This window comes from Trachinotus anak, unplaced genomic scaffold, assembly GCF_046630095.1.
Source record: "Trachinotus anak isolate AG129_WGS33_773 ecotype Australia unplaced genomic scaffold, CSIRO_AGI_Tana_v1 ptg000024l, whole genome shotgun sequence".
NCBI classification, from domain to species: domain Eukaryota; kingdom Metazoa; phylum Chordata; class Actinopteri; order Carangiformes; family Carangidae; genus Trachinotus; species Trachinotus anak.
In genome coordinates this window covers 14,903,206-14,921,047 of record NW_027273875.1, presented here as the reverse complement: position 1 = coordinate 14,921,047, position 17,842 = coordinate 14,903,206, and the positions used below count along the sequence as shown (strand labels likewise).

General features: G+C 40.1%; 1 protein-coding gene across 5 annotated transcripts in view; it reads right to left on the bottom strand.

Annotated features, from left to right (window-relative positions):
• Window positions 1-17,842, bottom strand: part of LOC139607454 (protein turtle homolog B-like) — a 134,630-nt gene that overhangs the window by 63,824 nt on the left and 52,964 nt on the right. For all 5 annotated transcript variants that reach the window (XM_071460314.1, XM_071460317.1, XM_071460316.1 and 2 more), the window contains 2 exons: window positions 11,106-11,257; window positions 5,511-5,628 (listed from right to left, as the gene is read on the bottom strand). In XM_071460314.1, coding sequence (XP_071316415.1) covers window positions 5,511-5,628; window positions 11,106-11,257 — 270 coding nt within the window. The remainder of the gene's footprint in view (window positions 1-5,510; window positions 5,629-11,105; window positions 11,258-17,842) is intronic.

Genomic DNA, 17,842 nt, shown 5'->3' with positions numbered 1-17,842 from the left:
TTTGACATTACTAAATATTGATATTGTTGAATAGCAGCCCAAGTCTCGACTGAAGAGTCGAGGGGGGGAAGGCAACTTCAGAGACGCCTGTAAAAACAGCAGGACAGAGAGGACTGAACACTCGGAGAAATCTTTTCAATCTCATGGCACACTCAAAAATCTCAGAAATGATGGCAGCCTACATCCAAACCTGTAACATCACGGAGGCCAAATAATGCTCAGAGCGCTCTTTAAAAGAGCTCTTCTCAGAGCTCTTCTCAGAGCACTTTTTATTTTAATGATAACGATTGAACATTCAGGACTGAACTGAAAACAGGGGAGCTCAGTTTTTCTTTTGTGTTTGATGGGAGAGATCACTTGTCGATTCACCATCTGTCTCACAACTCTTTTCTTTTTAATTTTTCCTGTTGCTATTTTGATTTCACTTTGAGATTCCAGTTTTAGCCATGAATGTAATCTTTAAGCGCACAATCAGACTGAGATAGCAAACAAGTATGCAATGTTGTCTGGCCAGCGACAGCAAGGTTTTAACGTTTGACAATTTTAACAGCATTAATTTAAAACTAAAATATCTAAAAAGTGACATTATAAGTGAAGTTTAGTAAGATTTATGCATATGTACAAAACCACCTCACACCAACGTAGTTTAGTGTCCATGCTGCTGCACTTTTCTTAGTTTTCATGGGAGCTGTAGTTGTTTTCTGCGCACATAAAGTAATAATCGTGGTTTCTTATAGTAACTGTTACAATGGATTGTTTCATTTGAGAATATGTAGGTGAACCACCGGAACATGTTGAATGACAGATTGTACTGAAGCTAGTGGAGGTTAGTGGCTGGACCGGTGGTGGCATCAGGACTTCAATTTTCTATAATGAAGTAAAAATGTCTTCACTACTTGCTCGACTTTCCACGGGAATGATAGGAATCAATCAAGAGAAAAGTCAGTGACCATGTTTCAGTTAGAGATTGAGGCTCAGTTTAGATGAGGTCACGACCACTCAGCTGTGTTCATCTGGGGCAGCGATCTTTAAATTACATGACCTGGAATCCCATGTTTGCTGCTTTATCATTTATCCTCTTTGGCGAGGCGTATCAAATCTAAGGTTGCTGCACAGACACACATCTGAAACTGTGTTTACTTTCAATTTGACTTAAAAGCACTGATGTGTGCATGTTGTGGCACATCGTAGACGATAAATGATTCATTTGCTAAATATGTCTTGATTTTGCAGTGGAGTGTGGACTGATACAGACAGATTGCTTTAGTTCCAGACGCTGACATTTCATTTAGAGCTGGAGGCAAAGAGCTTCCCATCCTTTGATTCTTTTTTTCTCTTTGGGTCTCTATGAATAACAAACTGCTCAATAGTACAAATACAATCGTTGAGCTTCAGATAGTCTTAAATGTTCCAGATATAAAATTCAGTTCTTAGTGGTCCCCAAACTAATTTCACTACAGTCTGGTCCCAAACATACTGCTGCATCACACTGTTGTGTTCACATGAGTGTGATGACATGCTCGAGGGATCTGTTAGCTGATATCACACAGACTGTGACTGTGTTGCACCAGCAGAGAGGAGATATATTTAGCTTTAACACAATTACCACAAACTTTCACTGTTTCACTCTTCTATATTTTTAGCCACAATACTGACCACATGGCTCAAGGTCTGTCTGTCAGCTGGTCACCACTTTGGTCCAGACTGAAATATCACCACAATTATTGGATGGATTACCATGAAGCATTGTACAGACATTCATGTTCCCTATGCCAGTGGGCCAAAACCGCCACCAGCCAGCCAGCAATAATATCTGGCCCTACGGATTATTTTGAGAATTAGATTTTTTTTTTTTTAATCTTACACTAGCTGAACAGAGAATCTACCTCCACCTGAAGATGCTCTTATACTTTTATCCACCTTGAGAGCGAATGATAGAATCACTTCCCCTTTAACGATTACGACAAAATAAAAGTGCAACAAAGTTCTTTTTTTTTTTTTTTTTTTTTAGCAGCAATGCTTTATTTCAAGCTATTGTGAGCTTCTATTCTGAAAAAGTTCTGACAGGAAGCTCCAAAGGTTCTGTTACTTACTTAACAGACCTCTGAAACAGTGGACATACAATGTGTGAAATGAAAGAGTTCAGTGAATGAGTCAAGCGTATGATATGTGAGCCACATGTGAACTGTAATAAAGTCAATTCAAGCTGTATTTATCAATCCATCTCTTAAATTAGCCTTTGATTATTTTGATTATGTCTAATGGATTAGAAAAAACTGACTGTACTTCCTGACCCCCTGGTATAGAGGATGAAGCTCATGTAATCCGAAGATTTTTCCTCTGGTGCCACTGTGAGATTCACATTTGTGTTTTGGAGCAAATTGTCTCATCAACTACTGGATGGAAGTGAAGTTCAGTACAGGCATATATCTCCCTCAGGGTGATCCACTGATATGGCCCAGCCCTATTGGCATGTGATGTTTTCAGGCTATATCGCAACAATATATATCACAATAGTTTGAAATCTTTAATCTTTATTGGAACAATTTTAAATTCGCAAAAAGAGGGATATCACAACCAAGTTAGATTTGACCCTTAAAAAACACACATTAAACCCAGTGCTGTTTCTTTTCTGAACCAATTTGTCTGCAATTACATATAAACTCTCTTCACTTCTTTAGGTGAAGAGAGTTTTCCCTCTGCTACAAGAACACACTTCACCTACATCACACATACGGATGGATGGGAAATGAAACGCTAAAGTAATTACATGACGATTTGTACTTGATGTCCACGATATAGTCATTTACTACATCCCACATGGAACAAACTGCCATGCATTGATTATGTTCGATATAGCGTAGCCCTACATGCTAATTTAGGTACATGACTGCTGATTGGTCGACTGAGCTAGAGAGCTGCACACACATTCACTGAGAAACACAGAGCTATAACTGATTTAATTCGCAGCCATTCGCAGTTTCACTGTGTACTTAGACTTGCATGGCTTAATCTTTGAGACAAGCACATGCTACTGGCAGGATCAATCAGGTAGCCCGATCTTAGCACGGGGAACCGGCGTGGACGCCCGCCCAGACCCGTACCCTTGAGGGGAGTGCGTGAACAAGATTTTAAAAGATGAAGTCAAGTTAACTAACATAGCTTTAAAAACCACTTAGAATAAAAACAAAGAAGTAGCTCCTCAGACAAACAGTGGGGATCAGTGACTGGCTTATTGGTATGTACATTCACAGCTCATTCAGGCTGCTGATTGGTCGACTGAACGTGCCCTGTCACTGATCCTGGTCAGTCTAGAGAGCCGCAGACACATGACAGCACATTCACTGAGAAACACAGAACAGCACAGACAAATCACCTCTACAGCAGCTGCTTTAAGAAACTGAAACATTTTCTTTGATTACTTTGTGAGCAAAGGAAAAACTACAGCTCCCCACAGGTACTTCCATCATCGCAACTTGGTTTTGTCCAGAAAACTTTGTTCTTTTTAATTTTCTTCTACTTCCTCATCCTCTTTTATTTTTTCTACTTGTAATCTCTGCTGGCTAAACTTTTCTACAGAGCACTTATGGGAAATGGTGTTCCTTAAAGGCTGCTAAGATATTGAATAAACAATGTCATCTTTATCTAGACATATGAAGCCAGGCACACAACACAGTGCTGAGAAAAGCTCTGTTTCCAGGCTGCAGTTTTAGCGTAGTTACAAATGTGACTGAATAAGGTTTTCTTAATTATGGGACTGAACCCACGTGGTCTGGTTTCATTTCAGCTCTCTGTTAGTATCTCTCTTCAAGAGAGAGGAGTGGAGGTCTCCCCAAAAACCCAATAGCTTTGGAGCTAAAGGGGTTTTAAAAGTCTTCAAGCCCTCTGACAATGTTATTAAGCTGGTAACACTGATGCTCCAGCCTTGCAGCTGATAATGAGTCCTGGTCCTGTTACATTTTTAGTTCTACATGCATTAAACAATATGCATTAAATGTTACACAAACAGCATTTTTGGACAGTGTTTCCCCCTGCTTCCAGTTTTTCTGCTTATCTAACCTACAACATGGACGTATCTTTATATTGGCCACAAAAACTAGCTCCAGTGCTAACTACTTTTATAACATTTATTCAACAAGACACAGGATGTACCTATTGTACCACTAGTACATAATACCTTAAACGTCACCATGTTTGATTGTCAGTCACTGTCGTGATGTTTTTTGTTCCTACAGTGGAAACTGCTCAGAGTGATCAGACAGGCGAGATCACTGTAACCGGTTTCCACTGAAAAAAGACAAAAATGGTTTGAGGGTTCACAAAGTTTCCGTTGCTATAGACCAGTTAGATCAATACAGATCATGGTCCGTGTCCTTGCTGTTGAACGGGTCTGGTAGTTTGAAGTGTATTTTATTGATTTTTTTGAAATAACATTTCCAGTGGTAAATAGCACATCCACAGATTTGCTCCATTCTTCTTCATTAAAGACATAATCGCTCTTTGATTTCTCTCTTTACTGCTTCTCCTCCACACCACTCTCTCTCTCTCATAGTTATCCTCTCTCCAACAGTACCTGCAGTGGTTTATGCTGCACATGTAAATGTATCACATTAAGCTGAATGCAAACTTACAGTGAGCACAACAGACTGTGATAATGGGAATATGGTTTTACTCTACAAGTGACTGTTGTAGCCTAATGCACATATCATTATCTTTTAAATTCGCTTCACATCTGTAATAACACACAGATATTTATTCCCATTTACATGCAAATTCATGCACACCTCATGCATATAGTAAAATGCAGCAACTTGTACCTTGTATGACTGTGACACATTTAGTAGTGCTCAGAGAGACAAATTAATATTTTAGTGTAACTGTGCTGTTGTGTCTATTTAGAGAATTTTTATTTTGGTCTTCCTTTCATGTGACGCTCCCTTTATCAGGATTTTGATTCGCTGCTTTTGTTCTTTCTTTGTTCTTGTCACCATGATATTTTTACTTTTTTTTGTTCTGCCTGAACCTTTTAAGTTTGTTGACTTTTGGTATCATCTTCTTATTAATTCTTATTAAATCAGCACTTTATAATTTCTGCAAGATGTGGTTGAATAACTTGACCTTGTATAAATGTTCCTTATGTTATAAATTGAGTGTAAAACCTACAGTAAACAGACGACTAACACTATCTCAGAGCTGTTTTCACACGGGTGCAGAATTCAGCCCTGAATAACAAACGACTGATGCTGAAGGTGCTGAATGTGATTTTGTGTGTGTCCGTGTTTCTGTCTGTTTCTGTGAATGGATAACTGGGACAACCTCTGTGTGTTGTAATACTTCCTCAGACACCTGATGAAGCTCTAACAGACCGAAACGTTGTAAATTAATAAATGCTGTGTGTGCGGCTGAAATCAATTCAATCAAACCACAGCGAATAATTTCTTCCTGAAAACAAATTTGTGCCACAAGAATATATTCTCTGCACCTCTTGCAACACACAAACATGCGCCTACCTTGTACTAGCAGCCGTGTGGTGTGAATGGCCTCTCCCTGGGGACTGAAGGCCCGACATGTGTAGGCCCCACGATCCTCCCGGGTGATGGATAGCACCGTCAAACTCCCATCAGACACCTGGATAAACACATACACATTTAGCTATTTAAAGCCTAAAACAGGGCCTGAAACGTTGGTCCTCTGACCAAAGAACATTCGTATTTGACTGATTCATCCATCATGATAGATGGAAGAGGGAACAAATCAAATCACCAGAGAGCAGAGAGTACACTCCTGCAGTGTGGCAACTTTAATGGCTGCATTTAAGATGAGTTGGAAGCTGGATCCATCTCTGTGCCTCATAGTAACTAAAAGTTCAGTCTGGTTTGGTTTGATGTAGTGACTGTGTCCTGAAGATCGAGGAGACCTACTGAGTTTATATTTTTCAACAGGGATGGATTCTGGTCAAGGTTCCCACCACTACTGTATTACTGAAAGCCAAAGGTATGATATAATGCAGATATCTACATGTCTTGAAAAAAAGAGCAATGTGCAATGCAGACATTCAAAGGATATTTGAATGTCACTGTTTCTATGTAACCTCCAATGTAGTCACTTCCTTTTGAATCAATGATATTGTTTGGAGATTTATTCTTGTTTAATGACGTTAATTTCATTTGTTTTGGTCATGGGGAAAAAAGGTTAGTGGCAAATTTGTGTCTTAACAGTTTTCATTAACAAAATGAACACCACCGCAACCTCAACAGAAATCAGAGAGCAGGGTTTACTGCACAATAGCTGTGTCCCAGTTCAGGGGCCACATCCTTCTGAGGCTGCATTTGAAGACTGATTACGTCACAGCGGCGCGGCCAGGCTGTCTCCTTCAAATGTGGCTGAGAAATGCATCCTTCTTTTCCTGGGTTTCACTGGCGTATTGAAAGCAAACAACATCTACAGAGAGCCTGAAGATCACACTTTTAAATCTAAGTATTGTGTTTCAGCTCAGTTCAACAGCTAATAGTACAACTGTTAAAACCGAGAGCCCTAAAACCTCAAGCTTTTGTTAAAAAAAAAGTTACATGTTGTCATGGTTGCTAGGCAACAGGAGCTGTGCTTTTAACAGACACAGCTGGTTATCGTCATTTTGGGTTATTTCTGAATTTGGGCCGCTTTGCACTTTTTTATACCATATTTTATTCCATATGGACACTTTCCCTTGAGCTATTATCCTTCAAATCACTATTCAGTCAATAAAAACTTTAACGTTTATTGTTATCCAAAAGACTGAATGTGTGCCTCTCCTAAATTCATCAAGACTGGGCAGATATGAGGGTCTGTCAGTCAAATCTGGCAACATTGGGTCTGGATTCTGTGTCTGTATAAAGACATGAGAAGGAGTGTGTTTTGTTTTTTTTAGGTAATGGCACAGGGAGGAATGTTGAAGATGAAGTGGTTGAATCTCTCCCTCTGTATCTGCCAAGCAATTAATTCATTAATTTTCACATCTTCAAAGATCCCCATTCATTTGTCAAACTCAAACCACTGAAGCCAAATATTAGCTTTTGCTCAATTTTGTGCATTTTAGTGTAAAACAAAGTCCATGGATTTTGTTGCCCATTATTTATATCAAAAGCGCATGAAGAAGGATTCTCTAAATGTCCAGTCCGGGAAGAAACAGGAAGAGTTATTACAGACAGAAAAACCTGTTTCCGCAGGCACCAGATTATCATTTTAATACAGACATGAAAAAACTCAGTCCTTTAAATACAGCAGTGTCAAAGGTTATTCATCTGCCTTTAATGTACAAGACAAAACAGGACCTGTGCTGGCAGTTTTCTGCAGAAGCTTTTAAAAAACAAATACATATTTCTATGGTAAGCATGTCATGTCAAATAAACACAACTGAAGTCCAATCTCACAAGACACATCCAGCCTCTGACTTCCCTTCCCATAAGATTTATATTCTCAGTATAAGATGTAAATTCATTTTTCAGTCCATTTCCTCCAAGTAAACCACTACATCTGACAACAAAGAGCAGAGCGTGATGTGGCAGCTTCCACGTTAAATGTGACTGAGCAACAAAAACCTGCTTTTGTTGTGTTTTCATGAACCAAATTCAATCCAAAATCAAGCAATGTTACCATAACCATCCGAATCCCTTTTTATATTTATCCACATAAAACAGAGCAGAGCGCAGACTGTCATGTCAAAACCATCGATGCTCAGATTTAAAGATCACATAAACCTCCAGTCAGTACAGAACACTTCATGTTAGCAGATCTACAGGTTGTACAGTCTCAGCAGCCTGTAGAAGAAGACTGTACAATCCAGTGAGTTAGGGAAAGCTGCAGTCTGAGACAGGGACAAATTTAGATATATAACTCTCCTATGAATAAAGCTCAGTCATTTAAATAATTGATCTGATGTGGGGGAGTCATTTCCATTCCTACATGCAGGATTTAGTGGAGGATGTGAAGCACACACCACAAACACAAATGCGTCTTTTCTCATTTAACACAAACTCTAACTAAAACCAAAGAAAGATTAAGAAAGATTCCAACTGCACTTAGTTTATTCACTGAGCTATTGCACTTACAGTGAATCCCACAAGGTTCATACTCACTAAAAAGTGATAATGGAGTAATGATTAAGACAGAACAAAATACAGTAAACCTGGTAAGGAAACAAGAATACTGCAGATGATGTGGTTATTTCAGATGCTGGACTCTTAACTGATGAGTATGGTCCTTTATTTATACCGGGGGCTTAGGTTGTAGGAGGATGAGCACAGCCAACTTGAGATTGCCCCAGAAATACAGCCGCTACAATCTAACACATAATTCAAGTGACCAATATTAAGTTTCCATAAGATGTAGAGCAAAACGTCAGCCATTCAAGTCATAATATACCACATCCCCAACCCCTGAAGAGGCTTTAAATCAGCGTTCTATATTCATAGTACTACATGTACTGTATGTGAAAGGTATTGTTCATGATGAAAAAGTCAGTTATGTTTTCAGTGAACATGTTGCAAAAACCCACTGTGCACCAAACAGCAGACAGACACAGATAAAGACACAGTAGAGAATTTAGCAGCCGTATATTTTTCCTCAGGAGATGGTGGAGACCAAAGACAGAGCACAAAGTGCATGAATGCTGGGCTTACGTTCATCATGGCACTCACGTGGCCAGAAACAGGACTCCAGATGAGCACTCTCGTGGCTCCATGTTTGCTGGATGTGCAAGGAAGCAACTGCTTGCCAACAAGTTTGCCTCATTATGGCTTCAAGTTGAATCGTACCAGTGTATAAAGATCACAAAAACAAGCGGTGCACTGGGGTGAGGTGAGCAGAGCTGAAACTGCTGCTGCAAACCAGAATACTGCAAGAGTGTACTGCCTCAGAGTCTGCAGTGTCCACTCCAGCTTGGTTTGAGAGGAAATGGTGAAAAACCAAAACCTTCTGTCCATGTACAACACAGAGCTGGGATGATCTTAAGCTGGACACTGCACACAGGTGAGACAGTCTCTGCTGAGCTGTTCTGTGCTACATCGCATTTTTAATCAGAGCTGACAAAGTGCAGTGTAACATTTATAACTAAGTCAACTTTTTCAAAGCAAAAGGTGACTGATGTGTGTGTCACTGCAGGCTTGGCACACAGAAACATTATCAGTGGCGTCCAGCAGTACTGTCACCGCAGCTCCAGCCAAAACACCGTCCACTACCCCACTGCTGGCACCTGCACAGGGGAACAGAGGAACACAAGGAACCGGTGGCCTTGTCACCCAGCCCCAAGAGGTAAAACTAAACAGTGTATGAGAATGTGAGACTATTGCGAATAAGCTAATTTGTCAGATAAAAGCTACCTGATGCTACACTGAATAACTGTTTGATTATATGATTCAAAGTAAATCACTTAATCATAATACAAATTTTTAATTACCTTGTGCAAATCTTGTTTGTTACAGTAACATTACAGCACTATGGGTTTTTATTTTCAATGTGATATGCATATAAAGGATTACTCATGTATTTATAAAGAAAATGTGGGATTTCATTGTTCTTTTGTTCATCTTGTGTTCTGATTTTAATAAACCACCTCATGAACAGACAGACGTAGCTCTGCCATCAGTCCTTATTGTCTGAAAACCATTAGCATTTAAATGCATGAGAGTAAGAGCACGACAGGGACAGAACTACAGTGTGTTTCTGATGCAGACACAAGCAGTTGACGGACAGTGTATGTTGATAATAAATAATAATAGAACAAAGTCCCTTCGCTGTTCAGTATTTCATAAGGGGTTTTGAAGTTACAGTGAAAGCTAACATTAATAATCTATACCATGTATTTTGTTTTACATGAGAACACAACATAACTTTACTCTAAAGCATTTATGAGTTATGTTACTGTACTAACAAGACGTTCATCTCTGCATTCAGCCCTGCTGGCTGTGTTTTTCTATTTAAGAAACCCTAAAATACATTTTCAGCATCACCAACTTCATCCCAAAAATAAATAAAAAGTCACAGTCACCACCTCTTGGTTGTTTGCCTCCAGGAGCCAGTCAGGAAATTGCAGGAAATAATCTCTCTTTTCTGTGTTACAGCATTGAATAATGGCCAGAAGTGTTTTTACAGAACATTATGATGTCACAGTAAAATTGACCTTTAACCTTTTGGATATAAAATGTCATCACTTCATCATTTTTTCCTGTTAGCCATTTGCGTTTAATTTTGTTATAATTAGCCAAAACGTTTTGTGAGGTCCCACTGACCTTGACCTTTGATCTTTGACCAGTCGATCATCCTTGAGTCCAACTGAACATTTGATGTCTCAGGCGTTCCTGAGACATTGTGTTCACAAGAATGAAACTGAAACTGAAAAAGAAAGTTCAATTTTGTCTCTATCAGTGTTCATCTGTCCCTCAGACTTCCCACGAGACATCACCATTAGCTGCAGAGCGAGCCACCCTGGCGGCTACTTCCTGCTCCATACACTGTTGGTTCCACAAGTTCTACATCTCTATATTCCACCTTGTAACAGCAGCACCGAATATCTGACTCAAACATTAAACCAGGAAGGTACATTTCTTCCACATATATTGTTTTGTTTTTTTTTTTCTGTCCATACAGGCTCAAAACTTGGTCCTGTGCTCCTTTATCCTTCGTGGGTAAACCCACCACAGTGCCACTCTTTCTGCTCCAGGAGCTGCCTCTTCAATAAGCTGTGGTGTCTGTTTCCACAGCTCTGTAATCAGCCTTATTAGACTGGTTGCTTTTTCTTACCTCTTGCTTGCTCCCTTCTTACCTTGTTCACCTGAGATTCTTGCCTAACCCCTTGCTGACCTCAGCCTGCCTGCTGACTTCACCCCTTGCCTGCTCTGCCTGCACCTTTCTAATGATGGTCAACTGTGTGAACCGAACACAGCGTCTGTGTTCACCTGAGCTGTGACAAATGTTGGGGGCCTCTGTCGCCTCAGATACTGGTGAGCAGACGATGTACCTTCCAAAGTGTAGTTTGAGAACATCAGATGCCAAAACAATGTACAAGGGTTTTTACAACGACAGTTTTACTCCTTGTTGTTATTGTTGGTGTCAGTGTGAACATGGCGTACCTTATACTTGGCACTGCTGACCATGAGATTGCCTTCCCGCAGCCAGCTGACTGAGGGTTTGGGGTTGCCGAAGGCCGTGCAGGTCAAAGTGATGCTCCCCCCCTCCTTGGCCTCTACATACTGAGGTGGCGTGTCTGTGAATGTGGGGGGGGCTGAGAGGTCAGGGGAGAAAGGTAGAGAGAAAAACAATCAATCAAAAGGATCAAACACAGGTAGAACACTTTTTGTTTTGACCAAATATAAACTGTAACTTTAAACTCCAACAGTGACAACAAATTTTAACACAATGCACTTCTGAGTACACTCAGTCCTTTGACATAGACACTTTTGCCAATGAGGTTTGAACAGTATATACAGTATATATCAACATACCTTTTTCAAAATATCATATTAATATTATATTGGCTATATTTAGACCAATAACTAAGTGGATAAATTATTTCTTCTGTGCTGATCTGTGTTTGATGACTCTGATTTGTCACTAGTACACTGTCCCACAGGTGTGCAGGTATGACTCAAAGCAAAAAGGAAGTGCCTGATTACACTCTGTGGTGAGCAAACACAAACACAGACCAGTGCAATAACAGCTACATGACTGCTGCTGTAACTCTAAACAGATTTCACCTACACTAAGAGGTGAACACAGCTTTCTGTTTAGCCACATTCCTGCAGGTCAACTGCACTAAATAACCAAATTCTTTGGTTAGATTTGGTTTATTATTACAACTCATAGACCTGCTGTGGTGTCTCAGTCTAGTTGAAGGTGCAGTACCTTCTTGCTCTCCTGTTTATTGTCAAGCATTGATTAGCCACTGCTGCCGCGACCACGCTGCACAGTGCGTGAGCATTACTCAGTGCTTTCAAAGCCCCGGGCAAAACTCCACAAATGAACACAAAACTGCACTGCTAGCTCAACTTCACTGCACATACACAACAACATGCACTGACACAATATTCATTTATATTGCATCATGTACTGGTATATTGTGGTTGCCAGGAGACTGAACAGGAGAACAAGACTGTGAGAGAGCTGAGTGATCAACTGTCAAATGTTTGGTGCTTGATGAACATACATGTGGGTGTGGGGGAAAAAAACTTCCTCCTTGAAGTTGATTATATTTCCAATAATAGGTTCTCATTACATTTTCACACCGTGTCTCCTAAATACAGTGTTCTCAGCGCTGGGACAAGAAAGTGGTGGTGAGTGTTTGCAGAGAGGGTTCGTAAAACTCATCAAGTTTTAAATAGTAATGGTAGCAACTAAGGACCTGACTGAATCATCTTTTCTAGAGCAGATGTGTATTGCATTTTTATAGACCATAGCACTTAATATCATATAAAGGGATTCTGAGATATCACCATTTTCCTGGGGAGGCTGGGGTCCTTCAACATCTGTAAGAAACGTCTGGTGATGTTTAACCAGTCTGTTGTTGCCAGTACTCTTCTCTATGCTGTAGTGTGCTGAGGAGACTGAAACTGACTGCTCACCCACTGAGCCATGGGCACAACAGGCATTTGTACTATCTATATGTTCTATATCTGCACTGCTCTATCCATTGCACATATGTTTCCATAGAGAGCGTTCTACACCTCTGCACATCGCATTACATGTGCAAATTGCATGACCTCTGTGACAGTTAACACTTACAGTATTGTTGTGCAGCTGACTTTTTTCTGTTTAGTTATGTATATATTTTTATTCTGATCTTTACCTTCTTATATTGTACGGAGCCCAGGAGGGCACATGGAGAAAAAAAAAATAAGGTTGAAAAAAAAAAGATGTACTTTTCTAAGATCTCACAAAAGTTTTGCTCCCTCCTGGCAGATAATGATACTGATTCTGACTCTGGGCTTAAACAGCCTTTGTTAGCCTCGCCACTGTAGCCAGTCTGACTAATCAATAACAGAAATTCACAGCCAACCAACCAAATAATATGTGTATTATTTTTGGCGTGTTGGCTGTAGAATGCACTCATACATCACATCATATAAAACTCTGACTGAGTAACCTATCACTATGCTCTCTACCTGCATAGACATGACTAACATAGACCTCGGGGTGTTTTCTCACTATGATCTATCTTTGTTAGTCTGAAGTGATTGATTACATTGATTACATCTGATATAGTTTTACTGTAAATGCCAGCACTGGTGTGACTCTACACAGGCAGGCTCCTTTATCTGTCAGGAGGGGGCAAAACTTTTTTTTTTTTTGGTGAGATTTTGCAAAAGTACTTTTTTATTTTCCAACCTTAACTTTTTTTTTCTTCATGTCCCCTCTGTAATATATTGGGCTTTTTTTCCCCCGCAGGATTATTCAAGTATCTATCTGTTTAAAAGCTATTTCTATTAGCAAAGGCCACATAAAGACTGAAAACACTTTTCTTGCCATTTTCTCTAAACATCCCACCTCAACGATCACAATCTGTTTTTCTAATCACAGAGACATTTGCACTGTTCTGATGACAATCCCAAAAATGTCAAGTTTTCACCTCAGCACCTTAGCATTTATAAAACTGTGGTGGAGTTAATTTGACTGAAGATAGCAATTTAGACAAAAGGACTGAGACTTCACTGTTCTGTTACCTGAAATGTATCCAGTGAGCCAGGAAACAGATAAATAAATAAAACAAGTGAAACGCCTCAATCATTGCAAACATTTCATGAAATACTAAAGCGCTGTTTCCAGGAGGAGACATTTAAATCTTTAAAGGTATTTTGTTCCTCAGTAGAATAAAAACCTCTTGTTCCTCTATTGAGGGCCGTATGTACATACGTACCAGCAGGAGACTGGCCAATCAGACAAGTCACCAAGAGACCACTCAATACTGTATGCGTGTAAACCTTCACTGGCTTTGCCTTTGGTCTCTGCTCGGTTGAACATGTCTCATGATTTTAGATGTGTAGAGAGTAGACAGTAGGTAAAGTGAGTGTGCTTGTCTCAACAGGAAGATGAGCTGCTGCTGCTGTAAGAGCACATGCACCAACAGAACACGCACATGCATTCATATGCACAACAGAAGTTCGTGGAAGACTGTTTGCAATGTTAAACATCTGTGCACAGGCACATCTGTGCACAGGCACATCTGTGCACAGGCACATCTGTCTCTCTCTCACTAAGGGACAGACAGGTTTGACATTTCTGCAGCAACAGCGTTGTTTTAATAAACAGGAGAGGTTGCTCTCGTCCTTTTCTAAGATTCCTTGAAGTCGGAGTTGCAAAGTTGTGTTTCCATTTATGACGCAACCTCAAATTAAATTGATATGATGAAAGCTGATAAATGAATACATCTTAATATCTCATCACTGATCCATCTGAACAGAATAAAAAAGTTGTTCACCTTGCTTTTGCTTTTAACACTAGAATGGAGTGTAAAGATGGGGAGAGATGCGCCAACCATGCTGCATTTTGTAAAACCATTTTTCTAAATCCTCTTTAGCTCAGAGGCTGTCTAGATTATAGGAGGGATGATCATACAAGACAATTGGCGGGTCTTCCTACCAAAACATGCTTAAGCTGTGTTTTCTGACCCCCCCCCCCCATTTAACCCAAACAAGCTCTGCTCTGTCCACACACACATACACACACACACCGATGCTGTCAGCGATTCAAAATACAGATTGTGTTTGGTCATAATTCCTGTTTTGATATTCTCAGTCTAATCACTTTAGGACTGAAGCTGATCTGCTTACATGTGTAATCCTGTAGCCTCTCAATTGCTAACATGTCGTTCCATCTGCAGCCATAAGCCAGGCCATAGTGCTAATTCTACACGCCACAGACACTGGAGCAATGGAGGCACTCCTACCACACAGCTTCTTACAGGCATTTATCATTTATCTATTCATCCAATATTTTGAGTGAAAGTAAGAAAACAGCAAATGTGTTGGATTGCGAATGTTATTGGGCAGCAGAACAGAGACATATTGATATGTAATCATCCATATTAGCACAAGAGAATGCAGTAGATATCCTCTGGTATTATTATTATTATTATTGTAATATTATGATATAGTTTAAATAGTGATGCTTTTTCATATTTAATCCTTGAACTACAAACTGCACTAAACACTAAACATTTCAGACCACTCTCCACAGCACATTTCAGTGAAAATCAGTTTGCACAGCCATTAAACTTGCTCACCTTGACCTTTTGCCAAAGATACATTATTATCATGTGAACTTTTTATAAAATTCCTCAGTGATGCTTTCAAGGACTCCCAATAAGTTAAAAAGTGACTTTTTTTACCAAGCTTTCTCAGTGCTCTTTCATTGTATTCTACAATTTAAAGTCAGTGGCTGAATGAATAGTTTTAAAATTGAGTTTTTAATTATGTGATGTGGGTTCAGCCACTTGCTCACACTGTCGCAGCCCCAAATGGGAAAATAACAGTTCACATTCCCAGAGTCTTTGGCAATGAAAGTTTGATACCAAGTGGGTTTGGCTGCCTGTTGTCCCACTATAGTTTGATTTGCTATTTTCCAAGTAAAGTCGTTGTCACATGCTCATGGTTGGCAGTAGTTCATATTTCTTTTAAAGAGGAGAGAAACAGCATGAGAGCAAAGTGGATTATCCTCTACAGCACAAATGTAAAAATCTCACTTTTGAAGAAAACATTTGACATTAAATTGCTCAGTGCCCACCAGCTGGTACAAACCAAACCACTGGTAAAAAATGATCACCAATTTAATGTAAAGTGGTTCAACAGGGAAAGATGGCTCGCTGCTAGCTTTCAGGATCTCAGCATCCTTCTGAATTTTTTACCACACATGAAAGTGACACGAGTTGTCCTGACAATGCATTAAAATCTGATTTAGAAAACTCAGCTGCTGTAAAAAAATGAGCAGCACAACCACCAGGTTGAAGAGAGCAGGCAGGTGCTCAGTCCTTACGTGTTTTGCCTGAGTAACCACAATGAGTGTGTGTTGGGCTCCGGCACGAGCAAACTACAACTCAATACTGTGGCTGAACGGCTCCTGTGTAGACGCACAGCGAGCAGTGGAGCTGCTGCTGTTGCTCTGCTGAGCTGTTCACAGTTTGATGAAGTGTGTTTGTGTTTAATCATATATTATGCATTTCTAATGACCTGGCTCTGCTCAAGGAGCAGTACTTTCCAGTCCAGCCTTTCCAGACTTACATGTCTATCAAAGATATTTCAGTAGGACACCACATGAATAAATATTTATCTACTGTGAAAATAACTTGACTTTCTGAGCTTTCTCTACTCTACCAGCCTGTTGTTGTTATTGTTCAGTAAACCAGAACTAGACTGTCTGCATCTCCTTTGGCCACTATTTGATAGGGTTGGGAATGTTGGGGCCCAGCTGTGCTGTGAGCAGCCACGACCGTTCAAGCTGTGCTGACATGGTGCCAGTTTTTTGTCCACATCACTGTGTGGCATGTAAAAGACACGGTCCACAGATTTGTCCTACTTCTGAATAAATGTCCATGTATCTGCTTAGAATATTCTGATAATAATGCATCATTTATAAACTGTAATTGACGGCTTTCTTACTGGTTAATAAACCATTTACTGGTGCTTCAAAGAATTGTTAAAAGCCATTATTCAGACAAGCCTTTTGGTTTTGAGTTTATGGAAAATATTGTCTTTCAGGCTATCCCTGTAAGTCAGTGGGCATTTGATCTCTCCAGTTGACTGAAGAAGAGCTGCAGGACACCTGGACCAAAATGCATTTATAAACTACTCATCAACATTTGCAACTGCAGACTTATTATGATAACCAGTCATGGCGATAACATTTGACTAGCTGTTGATCTGCATGCAAAACTGTAGAGAGAACAATACATTAAATGTGACATGTTGATGGTAAGAGTTATCATTATTCTGTAACGTCTTAGTCTAACTGGGTTCATCGCTCTCTGAAAGTCCAAAATAATATCACAGGTAACAAAGAGCGGAAAATAGGTGTATAAGCTTTTTAGGTTTTAAGAGGATGATATTTATTTAATACAGCGTTTTGTCATGGTGGTTTGGACACAGTTGTTTGTTAATCCTGTGTGGGATAAGCAGTGGCCAGTGGTCATCTGTTTTTAGACCATGATGTGGAGGGGTCACAGTGACGTTTTTATCCTCTTTTCCTCAAAGACCTCAACCTGTGCTGAGGTAAAGTGTACGTGCGTGTACTTGCAAGCTCATTATAGAGTGAGGAAAAGATGAGGGAAGAGTCAGGGATACACAGACAGGCAGAGGTAAAAGGGGGAAAGAAAGACACCAAGCGGGAGGAGAAAAAGAGAGCGGGGCTGTTGTGCAGCACTGCAGAGTTCTGCTGCAGGATACAGGGATGGCAGGCGGGAGGGTGCGTTGAGGCTATTTTAGGGGGAGTGCCTGAAGACTAACCCTGGGAGATATGAACCTTGTTTCTTTGGCATCACCTCATGCTGGACTGAGGCCTGAACTGTGAGGGAGGACAGGGCAGCAGTGGGAATCTAAATCATCTTAGAATGAAAAAGTGGACAGTAATGTCCCAAGAAGCTAGAAACTGGGATACTTCCCACTGGACTGTGCGAAGGTGGTGATCCTCTTCATACCTCCATCCATCTATACATGTATCCATTTTCTAAACTTTACAATACTTTCTTTCACTTAAAATTTCACAATTATTCAGAGGAAATGGCTTACGCAATAATTACATCACTCCAACACACACTTCCTGTCTTCCTGCTCATCCTGTTCTTCGCTCACACTCTGTCTGGAAGGAGTTTGAGGGCGATGTA